The sequence below is a fragment of the Salvia hispanica genome, chromosome 4 (assembly GCF_029641045.1).
Source record: "Salvia hispanica isolate PSC_SH4W2 chromosome 4, Shi_PSC_v1, whole genome shotgun sequence".
In the NCBI taxonomy this organism is placed as follows: domain Eukaryota; kingdom Viridiplantae; phylum Streptophyta; class Magnoliopsida; order Lamiales; family Lamiaceae; genus Salvia; species Salvia hispanica.
In genome coordinates, this window is record NC_142695.1 from 4157633 (window position 1) to 4170131 (window position 12499).

Genomic DNA, 12499 nt, shown 5'->3' on the forward strand with positions numbered 1-12499 from the left:
CGGAATTAGAACCCTAATTTTAGAGCCCTAGAATTTATGATTGATGACGTGGAATCGAGAATGCATTTAATTTCATGTGATGATATGGTCGAGTTGAGTCTAGGGTTTGCGTTGAAAGTTTGAAAAGTCAAACTTATTTGATTTGATGATGTGGCATGTGATATGTTGAATTATGGGATTACGTGGCAAATTATTTGATTAAGGATGAGTGAGAATATTAGAGAAAATTTCCATAAATATTAGCCACCCAATTCTTGAGATTTTCGAACCCCCCTGATTTTTGAAGGAGGAATTCTATTTTTCCGGATTTAATTTATTTCTTGGGATATTTATCCAAATTAAATCCAAGACCCAATTATTTCCCTATTTCTTAATGGGAAAAATCGAGCCTTATTGATATTAAGGTGATTTTCGAAAATCACCTTGCTTTGGGAAGGAGGAATTTATTTTATTTTAATTGATCCCTTATTGATTTCCTTCCATACCTAGAATTTAAATATTCTACCAAATCTTTCCATACCTCAAGAGATCTTGCCATATCTTATTTTAGTTAATAGTCAAATATCCATTCCTTATTTAAAACCCAAAGTACACGCCTAGTTCCATTCTCCAAATTGGAGGATTTTTATTTATTTATTTAATTTGCTCCGTGATATTTTATTCTACTCCGTGAAAAAATACCAAAACAAAATCTTGGCTAATTATGTAGCCTAATTTTCGAAAACTACATGCCTTGGTACCCTAGTTTATTTTTGTTAATTCTTCCTCCCTACTCCATAATATTTATTTATTTAATTGTGGAGAATAAAATCTTACCAAATATTCTAAAGATCTTTCTGGACTCTATAAATAAGGAGCCAAGACCCCAACCCTAGCTCATAATTTTCGCCCCCTCCTAATTTTCGTCCCCTCTTCCCCTCTCTTCATACTCTCTCAATTTTCTTCTACTTTACTCCACTAATCTTGCATCCTTTGAGAAGAAATTGAAGTTTGATCTAAGAATTCTTGAAGAACCAAGTCTTTACTTAATTTCTACCGTTCATTTTTCTCATAAGGTATTTTTATATCCATCTTCTTGTTTCTACTTGATTCCTCTTCTCTCTAACCGATTAATCGGTCTTCTTGAACCCTCATGCATCTTGGTTGAGTGAAAGTGGGATATAAAGGGATGTGGGAATATGTTTCATGTGTGTGTGTGTGTGTGTCGTGTGTGAGTGTGTGTGTGTCATGTGTGTGTTGTGTTTGTGTAGAGTGTGTTTGATGGCTAAATATTATGGTACGATAGACATGATTTTATTGATTAGTAATGATAAGATAAATCACTGGGAAGAGGGAAAAACATCGAGACATGCATAAGTAAGAGTAGTGTTGAACCTAATTTGTGATATGTGTGCCTATGTGATTAAAAAGGTGAAACCTCAGTTGCGAAACCTGATAACCAAGGAAAGAACATACTTGAAACCTAAGCAGTCGAGGTGGGCTTTATTCTTAAACTCTTTTTCTACTTGCAAAATATTGATTGGTGTTATAAGGGTGGTTTAACTGTTATGTCATACCTATGTTTGTTTTATTGTGATATTGTGCGCCTGAAGCCTAGTTTGTGAGTTCGCTCCATTGGGCTAAGGCTGTGGATATGTTATACGAATTCGGGTCTGAGTACGGGCCGCAAACCCTACCAGGCTGTGTACACGAGGGGATCGTGAGCCGTCCTTGCTAGTCGGCCGGTCTTGTGGGCGAAAAGTGTGGCCACACTTTCGTCGCACCATGGATATAATTGAGATTGTGGAATTTGATGAGAAAATGGGAGATATTTGATTGGCCAATCTATGAAAATATTTTGTGATACTCGATGATATTTTGTTTTGATAAAATGTAAAACTCGAGTACACTTGGTAAGGGCGGTATAACTTATAAAATGTTTTGGCAACGAGCTCACTGAGTATTTCAAAATACTCAGCCCTGCATGTGTTTTCCTTATGTGCAGGTTGAATGGCGACGAGCGGTGGCGGGTGTTGACCTCATTAATTAATTAAGACGATTGTTCTGAACACTGAGTGTAGTCGTGTCTCCATACATGGCTCCACTACTCTTGGTCTTTTTCGCTGAATTCTTGACACATTCTAGTACTCTTTGATTACTTTGAGTTTGCCCCTTTGAGTTAGAAGTTTGAGACTTGTTGTGGTTCTGTTGATTCATGTTGAACCCCTTCTGATTTCGATCATGTTTTATGATATTTATCCTTCATTTATTCCTCTTGACTAAATCGTTTGACTTAGGGCTTGTTAGTTCGTTTAATGCTTACGTCAGAACTCTTTTATTGAAACCCTAGGCTTTATTCTCAGTGCTTTGAAATCCGTTTTGGTAGCAGCCCCCGTATTTATTGTACCCTAGAAACCCGGGCTGTTACAGGTAACATATATATAGTACAAGAGACTAAGCTAGGCTATGTTACATAACCGATATGGGGCAGAATACATATGAGAAATTAACAATTTCCAATATCACTAGGGATTTCCTCTAGCTCATTGCATTCGATTACATACAGCCTCCGGAGAATAGGGAAGTTGGTTTCCTTGGCTCTCCAGTGCACTATTAATAAGGAATTGAGGTACAGATATTGCAGTGAGTGGAATACATCTCCTTTTGTCACCTCCCATTCTTGTTCCTCTGTGTCTTCGTCTATTTCAAACGCACAACCGTTTATTTTGAGCACTTCCAGATTCGGTAATGCACAAAGAGTTGTCAAGAAACTCTGAGATACTGCACATTCACATAGAACTAACTCTCTAATATTACATGGAAATCTGAGTTTGCTCAGAAAATAGTGACCATATTTATTCCGGTCGGATAAGCATCTTAAAATTCCATGTTTGTGAAGATGGCTTAGATCAACTTCAATGTCTGGTGAATCTTCGTAATAGATACTACTTAATCGTCTGCAGCTTCTTATGAACAAATCTAAACCTGCATCCCTTCCCAACTATCATTGATGTTGCCAATTAAGTTGAGATGTCTTAATTCGGACATCTCCCATATCTCAGATGGCAAACTAAGCATCATTACCTGCCTAGAAGTCAAGGTTTGCAGATTCTGCAATCTTGATATTCCAATAGGTAAACCTGAGAGCGTAGGTTGAAAAGTTGAAGTATTTCTTCTGGGAACACTTTGAATTCGATTCCCATTACATCTAGCACCCTAACCAATCCTAACATGGAAAACACATGAGATGCAATCTTCTTCCCAGTGCATATAAAAGATCGAGCAAGTAGCATCAATTGTGGTGAAGCACACACATCTTCTATTTCAGAACACGATTGAACACTTACACGATGCATGGAATCCTTGAGGTTTGCCAATATATCATTTGGTTTTTGAATTTGATTCAATTTTTATGGTTCATATTTTGATTTTTCGGTTCAATGTTTCAGAAAATTCAGTTTTCTAATTTTTCAGTTCAATTCAACATTCATCTTAAATCAAACGAATTTTTTGGCATAACAAAATCGAACTGCCTTCTATATTTGCATATTTTATGCAAAACACCATTAAAGGAAAAGTAAGAACACAAATCGATCCCAAAGTATAGAAAGAAGCAGAAAGCACATTCTATAGCAAACAGAAGATAGGAATCGTCGTCAGTTAAGCACAGAGACACATGAGGAAAGGGGGCACGGTTCGAAATTATTATAGCTCATCTGCACCCAAAACATTCTTACAACTTGTCGCGGTTTTAGAAACTGCAAATCGAGAACTCAAAACATTCTTACAATCTTTAACACCCTGCAACAAAGAGGAAATGGGAATGGTGTATCAGGAAAGACGTTGTAGAAGGCCAGTGACGCATAATGAACAGCAAAGGGTAACGCGATTTAACAATACAAGCCACATACAAGGGAATGATATTCACATAAACTAATATTTCAACAGGAATGGCTACATTGATACTATCACATATCTAACAACCTTTAGAGCATGAGTTAAAACTTTAAACATCAAATGATATATTTCTGAGGAGCTATATGATAGCGACTCGTCTAAGAACTACCAATCATAAATATGCATACATACGTTCAGCTCGAGTTATGAGTGATTCTTGCGCATTGCTGAATCTATCCGAGTTGCAGAAAATGATACACCATCAGATGACATACAGTTTAATAATCAGAAGTCGGGATCAAGAAATTATACCAATGATGTAAGTGCAAAAACAATATTAAGGATAAGATTGTGTATATGAACAGATGGAGCATTCTTTTGATTGCTTGGAGTTTAGCGTCTTTACCTTTTGGCTTCTAATCTTGCATTATAACCACTTTGAGGTCATATTCGCCGTACTCCTCTTGCTGCACCTTCTGAATTTGTAGTGCTGAGGCCACTACAGAAGCGCCACATCCACGTACGCCAATTCCTTGGAGATTTATGATATCTCCAATGCCACTAGGGATTTCCTCTAGCTCATTGCATCTGATTACATCCAGCAACCGGAGTTTAGGGAAGTTGGTGTCGTTGGCTCTCCAACGCACTATATTAAAGGACTGGAGGCGCAGATACTGCAATGAGCGGAATTTATCTCTTTCTGTCATCTCCCACTCTTGTTCCTCTGTCTCTCCGTCTCTTTGATACACACATTTGCATATTGAGAGCGCTTCCAGATTCGGTAGTCCACATAGAGTTGTCAAGAAACTCCGAGATAGTACACAGTAAAATATAGTTAACTTTCTAATACTACATGGAAATCTGAGTTTGTTCAGAAAACAGCTACCATCTTCATTCAACTTAGATTGACATTTTAAAGTTTCAAGTTTGCCGAGATGGCTAAGATCAATTTCAATATTTGGTGAATCTTCGTAATAGATTCCTAACCTAACGACATTTGGGATGATCTCAAAGAAACCACTACTAATCAGTGAAGGAGTTATCCAAATAAAGAAAATTGTCTGCAGCTTCTTGTGAACAAATCTTATCTTGTATCCCTCCCCAATTTGGATTATTCTTTCTATCCTAAGGTGTCTTAACTCAGACATCTCCCATATCTCAGATGGCAAACTAAGCGTCATTTCTTGCCCACAAATCAAGGTTTGCAGATTCCACAACCTTGATATTCCAATAGGTATACCCGAAGTGCAGGAGAAAGCTAAGTAGCGTAAGTTGACAAGTTGAAGTATTTCTTCTGGTAACTCTTTGTATTTGATTCCCCTTACATCTAGCACCCTAACCAATCTTGATATGGAAAACATAGGAAATATAATCTCCTCGCCAGTGCATATAAAAGATCGAGCAAGTGACATCAATTGTGGTGAAGCACGCACATCTTCTATTTCAGAATACGAGTTAACACTTACACTGCGCATGGAATCCTTGAGGTTTAAAAACTTCTCCTCGTAAGCCTTCCTTATGCACAAATCCCTCAACAGATCATGTATTGAGTAACTCATTGGTTTCCAATTGGATTTTTTCCGTCTAACCAAAAGTAGATTTCTCTCCACCAATGCTTTTAAGTAATCCTCGGCCTCTTCCTCCAAACTCATATCTCCATTAGATTTCACGAATCCTTCGGCTATCCATAGACTCTTGAGTCTAGATCCTTTAATAATGTAATCTTCTGGAAAAGCTCCCATATATAAGAAACATGGTTTCAAGTGAATTGGTAAGTGGTTATAGCTCAAAGAAAGTATATTGGAGAATTGCTGCTCATCTAATTCAACAATTGAAGCTTTTACGTTTATTGAAACATTCTCCCAAACATCTCTTGATCTTTCGACCTTCGACAAGAGCCCTCCAATCACATGAATTGCAAGAGGAAGCCCACTGCAATCACTCCCAATCTTAGCTGCCACCTCTTGCAAATTGTCAGGGCAATCTTCTTCCCCAAACACAATCCGGCAAAGTAAATCCCGACTTGCAAACTTGTCCAGCAGCCGAACATGATGCAGACTCTTCGAGCCTGCAACATGTTCCGCAACATCAGACCGTCTGGTAGTGATCACAACTCGACTCCCATTATTGTTGTCCGGGAAATATCTCTGTATCTCATCCCAGACATCTGTGCTCCATATATCATCCAACACAATCATATATCTTCGCCCAAACAATCTCTTATACAATATTTCTCTCAACTCATAGTCTCCCCGTCTCATTAGTTCATCGCTGACCTCTTCATCCGGGCCACGAAGAAGATTTAACATAATTTCCCGGATGTTGGGAACATGTGAAATCGCAGCCCACCCACGATAATCAAAGTGAGAAACAATATTCGGATCGTCATAAAGATTTCGAGCAAGGGTGGACTTACCTATACCACCCATACCAACAAGTGGGATGATCTCCACCTCCCTTTCCGTATTCGTGAGACGATCCTTCAACTGCAACAGATCTGCATCAACTCCCACCAAATCACTCTTAGATCTCGAGGAAGAAGCACTCTTTTCCTCCAATTCCACAAGCTTCACAGATTCAAGCTGTTGAGCTGCTTGCTGCAAATCTCGTGTTAGATCATGCAAGAAAACCAGTGCAGAATCAAGCTCTTGAATGACTTCTTGCAGATCTGGGGTGGAAAAGGTCAAGCTCTTGCTATCGGGGTTGGAAAGCATTTGATGAACCATCTGTGATTCAATAATATCTTCTGCTTTATATGTTGTTTCTCTGATTTGACTCTCCAAACTTGCTATTTGTGAGGGTGAAGAGTTTTCAAGAATCTGCATCAGAGATTCAGCTTTTTGGAGTAGTGATTCGAGCTGTGGCTTGTTGTGATCAAAAGTCCAGTGGATTTGTTCGGGATGAAGGATTTGTTGTAGGATAGTGATGAGGGATTGAAGATTGTATGCCATTTTTTCTTTCAGATTTCTTGCAGAAATGAGTATGAGAAGTTGATAACAAAAAAGACAATCTTTCACAAACTAATCTGCAACCACCACTGCTGACTAAGGGGTATATGCTCTGCATCTCTCTACTCAATAATTTACATGTTGTATTAAAAATAATGCATTGAGAACGACAAGGAAATAGTATATTATCATATGAGCAATGTTATTTTACAAGGATCAAGGAAACCATTCCTAACAACCTCTAGAGCAATACTATTACATATCAACATCAAATGACATCTTTCTGAGGAGCTATATAATAACGACTTGTCCAAGAACTACCAACCATGGATCCTAAGAAGATGAAGCTTATCAAGTTGCGTTAGGTTCACTAAGTTGAACAAAATAACTTCAATGCATATGTCTACAGGCATACGGAAAAGGATCTGTTTCGGGCGTAGCATTAATACATGATGCACTATTTATTAGCAATAAAAATATCTACAAGCATGCATGGTAGATCTAGCATAGCTAAAGGTCAATATCGGGATATCGAACAAAGGAATAAGATTGCAACTGGCTATGACTGCACTGCGCAATGTTCGTAGAATGGTCATAACTTTCTCCACATAACTCCGATTAAGACGTTCAAGGTATCCATACGAAGATATTTCGAAGAGGAAGAGAATGGTATGCATTAGTCACATATTGGACTACTAAACTGCCAGGAAACTCGGCTTGAACTGAGGCTGCTGCACCTTGGCCTTTTTGCACCTTTTTTCTGTCTTTTTCTATCATTTATAAACAAACACGTCAAAAATACCAAATGTATAACATATGAAATTAAGAACATAATTTCCATGATTGACATTTAAAACGAATCAAATATAGTCCTTAAAAACATGCAAAATCCGTATTGGTCAATACACTCACTGTCAAAACAATAAAAAACGAACAACGAATGCAACCTCATAACTAACGTACAGGGTTAACCCCGAGAAGCATGTTGTTGCTGCATTTTCCTTTGCTGCCTCAATCTTCCTCAACCCTTATGATCGAATATATTTAGGAGGTGTTTGGTTGACAAGATAAAATAATACCAAGATTGTATCTTGGATGAGCAAAGATTGAATCATGGTTTTAAAAAGGTGTTTGGTTGGAATGTTAATTTTAATATAATTGAAGATGTGTTTGATTTAAAATATTACTAATATCAAGATAACGTGTATTTACTAAGATACCCCTAACAATACTTCTCCCAAATATTTGGTCTAATATGGAGTAGTTTACTCCAGAATATCAACGGCACATATATTTTTTTTACTTAATTAGTTGCATTTTTAAATCTTGCTTCATCTTTATCATTTTATTTTAATAACTAATATTTATTTATTTTTGTAGCATTCTGGCAGGTCATCAAATATGAAGGGGCACGTTATTAATTTATGTTTCAATGTAAATGAAAATATAATTTTTAATTAAACTCAACATTAGCTCCTAAAATATTGAGAATATTTTGAAAATGAAGAGAAGTTTTGTCAAAAAAAAAGTGATATGAAAATATTGGAATATAATAATAATAATAATAATAATAATAATAATAATAATAATAATAATAATAATAATAATAATAATTGTCATTATTTACATATTCAACAATAACCGAGTCCTTAGAGGTTGCAGATTCAAGCTGACTACGCTTTCTAGTGGACTTAGTTTTCTTCTCACCATCCCTTTTGGTAGAATTGATTGAGTTGCTTTCACCGGGAGAAGGTGTATCTGCGACCTCCTCCTCCAAAGGTACATAGCTGTGGGGGAACTCATGGCTGATGTTTTCATTATTATTGGAGAAAGAGTCATCTTGAGTGTTTGCATTGAAGCTGGGAGGGAAATCACTTGCATCAAAGTAAGGTAGATATGGCTCTTGGATTGCCACTTTAGCAAGATCTACCGAGGCATGTTGTTTCTTTGCAACTTTAGCAAGGTCTACTGTGCCCTGCGAACTTTTTCCTCCTGCGGTATCCTTTCCAAAGATCTCGACCCACTCTTGGTAAAATCGGTATGACTTGAATCGCATTGATTTAGCTTGTGGATGTGCCTATTCAATAGGATACATGAAACTCATTGTCAAAATCCTTGCAATCAAAATAAGTAAACTAATGCATAATTATGTTAAATATTACCTTAGCATATTGCTTCCATACGTCATTCTCAACTGTAATCATGTTGCTAGAGTCATTCCAACCAAATCCACTAGTGTTGATCATGTTCTTCACGAGATAGTAATGCCTCTTCCATATTGTCAACTTAGACTGCACATTAGTCGTATTCAAATCAGTTCTAGGAAACCAAACTTTCAATTGTTTCTCAATAGCTTCTAGATAGCCTGTTCGGAATGCATTCTCTTGGCGCCAATCTGCAGCTATTGTTTTCACAATTGCAATTAGAGCATCTTCTTCAGTAAGTGTCCAATTTCTTCTTTCCTTATTCGAGGCAAGAGATGGCATCGCTGAAAGATCCGGGGGTCTTGGAAAGTTGTTGTTATGTGAGGAACTCATAGCTCCTGCATGTATAGAGGTAACTAAGTTGTAACAAATGTTACGAAATAGTATAAACTGCATATTAAGAAATATGCTTATAGATACAACATATATTTTGGGGAACTAGGAAAATGAATTCATGAGTACAACAAATATATTTTAGAGAAGGGAAGATATATTAACTTCAACTATAAGAAAATTGTATATTTCAAAAATATCAAGAGCTATTTGTCAGAAAATCATGGATGAATCAAGTCTGCACTCTGCAATACTCTGGGTCAGATTCTGTATGTACAAAACTAGAAAATGATTCTCAAGTTAAACTCCCAGTTAGATTAACAAGAACAACTGGAGCTCAACTTACAACTTGATTCCACCTCAGCTCAACAAGAGTGATTGAAGCTCAACTTACCTATTACTAAAACTTGACACTAATTCAGTTAACTCGCATTGATTTTTCAGTTAACTTCTCAACCAAGTTACAATCATAAACACAGAGCACAAGTAAAAAAATTTCTCCAAGCACCCTGGTGATTTACAAGATCATAAAAATAACCTGTAAACTAGTAAATTCATTCCCACAACACACATTAAAGACCAACCATCTCAATATCTTCATTAATCAAGGTATCTGAAAACTCACAGTTCCATTCGACATGGATTAACAGAGAAAATAATACAAAATATCAAACAAGTTCTATCACATAATTCTAGTATTCTAGCCACATTTGTTGAGCAAGTTGTTCCCTAAAAGCACTCCAAGCTTGTGACGCTTCAACAGCTTCAATATATACTTCATGTCCACCGTCATTAGCTAACGTTATTTGCTCAAGTTGAACGATGTATTCTTCGTCGCCAAACACAGGATCATACTCCATGTTCTCCTTGATAAAATTATGGAAGTACGTGCAAGCCATGATTATCATGTTTTGGGTCTCAACTGGATAAAAGGAATTGCTGCATAAAATGGCCCATCGGCTTTTTAGTTGTCCAAACACGCGCTCAATAACATTCCTCCCCTTAGCATGTTTCATGTTGAAAATACTCTTTGTAATTTTGAGGTACTCTTCGACCGGCCACCCATTCTCGAAGATGGTATCTAAATCCACGATACGGGGCTATAAATCCTTCACAATTTGTGTAACCACCATCACACAAATAATAAGAACCTATATAAGGCCAGCAAATGATTGATATTACTAGGTGAATGTGTACTATGTATTGGTCAGGTAATTATTTTCTAGTCCAGCCTACTTACCCGTTGGGACTTTTAAACCATTATCTCTACTAATTGCATCTTTCAACACTCGCCCATCAGCCGCAGACCCTTCCCATCCAGTTAATACATACGCAGACCCTTAATACATACGCAAACCTCTCATTTCTATCGCATATCGCCAAAACATTTGTTGCAATATCACCTTTTCTTGACCGATATCTAGGTTTATCTACCGCTGGGACTTGTAACTGGATGTATGTGCCATCAAGTGCACCTAGGCAACCCTAAAAAAGGAATACCAATTAATATTTTCAAACATCCTAGAAGAAAAACTTAAATTTGTCTACAAAAGGCTCGATAGTCTTACCTGAAAATATTTCCATGCACTATCTCTTGAACCTTCCTCAACTGCTCGGGGTGTGACTAACATATACCGATGCACAATCATGACAACCCACAAGACATTTCTAATGTATTTACTTATTGTGTCATATGACCTCATGTAATGAAAACCTATTACTCTAATCTTAGTATGATGAGCTATAATATTTAGAAATATAGCTACTTGTTCTTGAATAGAAACATATTTGGAAGAACGAAGTCCACCATGAGTTTGAAGTAACTTACACAATCTACTAAAACAACGACGATCCATACGAAGCATATTGATGCATATAACATCATTAGTTTCGATTAGGTTGTGCAAAAATATCTTTTGGGCAGGCATCCGCTTTATTAAGCTATACCTAATTTGAGTTTTTTCTTGACTTAGTACAAAAGCCTCTTCCCCATATAAATAATAAGTAAGCAATATCATGAAGAAGAAAGAATTTTGCCCTATTAAATGATGCAAAAACAAGAGCCCAAATACTTTCTCGTATTGGTCCATATGTGACTACTGTCAGTCAGTTCCACACCCTACACGTATTTGAAACATCATAGTCAAGTAAAGAATGTGAACACTTGAAGTAAAGCAAAAACATAATGGTTAGATGAATCACCACAAAATACCATAGAGAAATACAAACAATCAAATAAATCTATGAATGCATATTCTATCTAATCAAACGTATACATTGCTCATGTTTATGGGATGACATTTACATTCTTACTAAGAGTTATGGAATATGCATTTTTATTTCATTTTTCTATTGTAGAATTTTAAGTAAGCATAAACTGCACAAGCAATGACAACAAGATACAACACCTCCATGTATACATTGAAGATATTTTTATATTTATATACTTGGAGCACTTAAATTTCCTTCTGTGTACATGCAATTAAGACACAAGGCAATAATATGCTTAAATTAATTCATAGGACTAAAACTGTTGATATCTTTTATTTGGAAAAATTGGGAATGAACTTAAAAAGAGCTTCTAGTTGAAAGAAAGTAGCAGAAGACATGAAATCTGCTGAAAAAGTGCACAGAATGCAGTGATGTTTCATTATGCGGCAAGCATGTCTTCTTACAAGCGTGCTATTTTAACTACATTGTATTTAGGAGAAAGACTAATTCATCAGTAAAATAATGCTAAACATTGGTAAGTCAAGTAAATTCATTCCTGTCCAAAAGCATCAGAGTGAACTATCACCAAACTATCTGCTAAACCTTTCTTCCCAATGTGTTTTCCCCCAATTTTCGAATTAAGTTTCTGTAGTTATGGATAAATCCCTAAAATCTGAATACCCTAAAATCTACAAACATTTACCCAAATTTTCACTAGAAATCCTTGATCGCAGCATATAAATCAAAATTACCTCAGCTCAAATTTGATCGCCTTTTCTTCTCTACCTCTTCCCAAATCTGAATCTCTCTCTCTTCCAAATCTGAAATATCGCAGATCATTGTATCGCAAATCTGAGGAGGGCAGCGTTGCTATTTACAGAAAAAGTAAAGGGCAAATATGGAAAATTGATTGTTTGTACCCTGCGA

At 36.6% G+C, this 12499-nt stretch overlaps 2 protein-coding genes across 2 annotated transcripts; both read right to left on the reverse strand.

Moving 5' to 3' along the window:
- Positions 1-4939: 4939 nt before the first annotated feature.
- On the reverse strand, positions 4940-6871 carry LOC125192181 (putative late blight resistance protein homolog R1A-10). Its single transcript, XM_089057733.1, has 2 exons — positions 5202-6871; positions 4940-5134 (listed from the first exon to the last, which is right to left on the reverse strand). Exons 1-2 carry the CDS (start codon positions 6825-6827, stop codon positions 5072-5074), a joined length of 1689 nt encoding a protein of 562 aa, XP_088913859.1. The 5' UTR covers positions 6828-6871; the 3' UTR covers positions 4940-5071.
- A 1568-nt stretch (positions 6872-8439) lies between these two features.
- Positions 8440-12393, reverse strand: LOC125193676 (uncharacterized; the record flags this gene model as incomplete). Its single annotated transcript, XM_048091520.2, has 3 exons — positions 12325-12393; positions 8987-9366; positions 8440-8901 (listed from the first exon to the last, which is right to left on the reverse strand). Coding segments are annotated over exons 2-3 (837 nt in total), but the record flags the coding sequence as incomplete, so codon positions are not given.
- Between the last annotated feature and the right edge of the window lie 106 nt (positions 12394-12499).

What these genes read in the sequence shown, in the direction of transcription:
- LOC125192181 (XM_089057733.1), bottom strand. Translation starts at nt 6,827, where the DNA reads ATGGCATACAATCTTCAATCCCTCATCACTATCCTACAACAAATCCTT. An exon ending in GATTGGTTAGGGTGCTAGAT is followed by an intron (nt 5,135 to 5,201) that starts GTAAGGGGAATC and finishes TACGCTACTTAG; the next exon opens with CTTTCTCCTGCACTTCGGGT.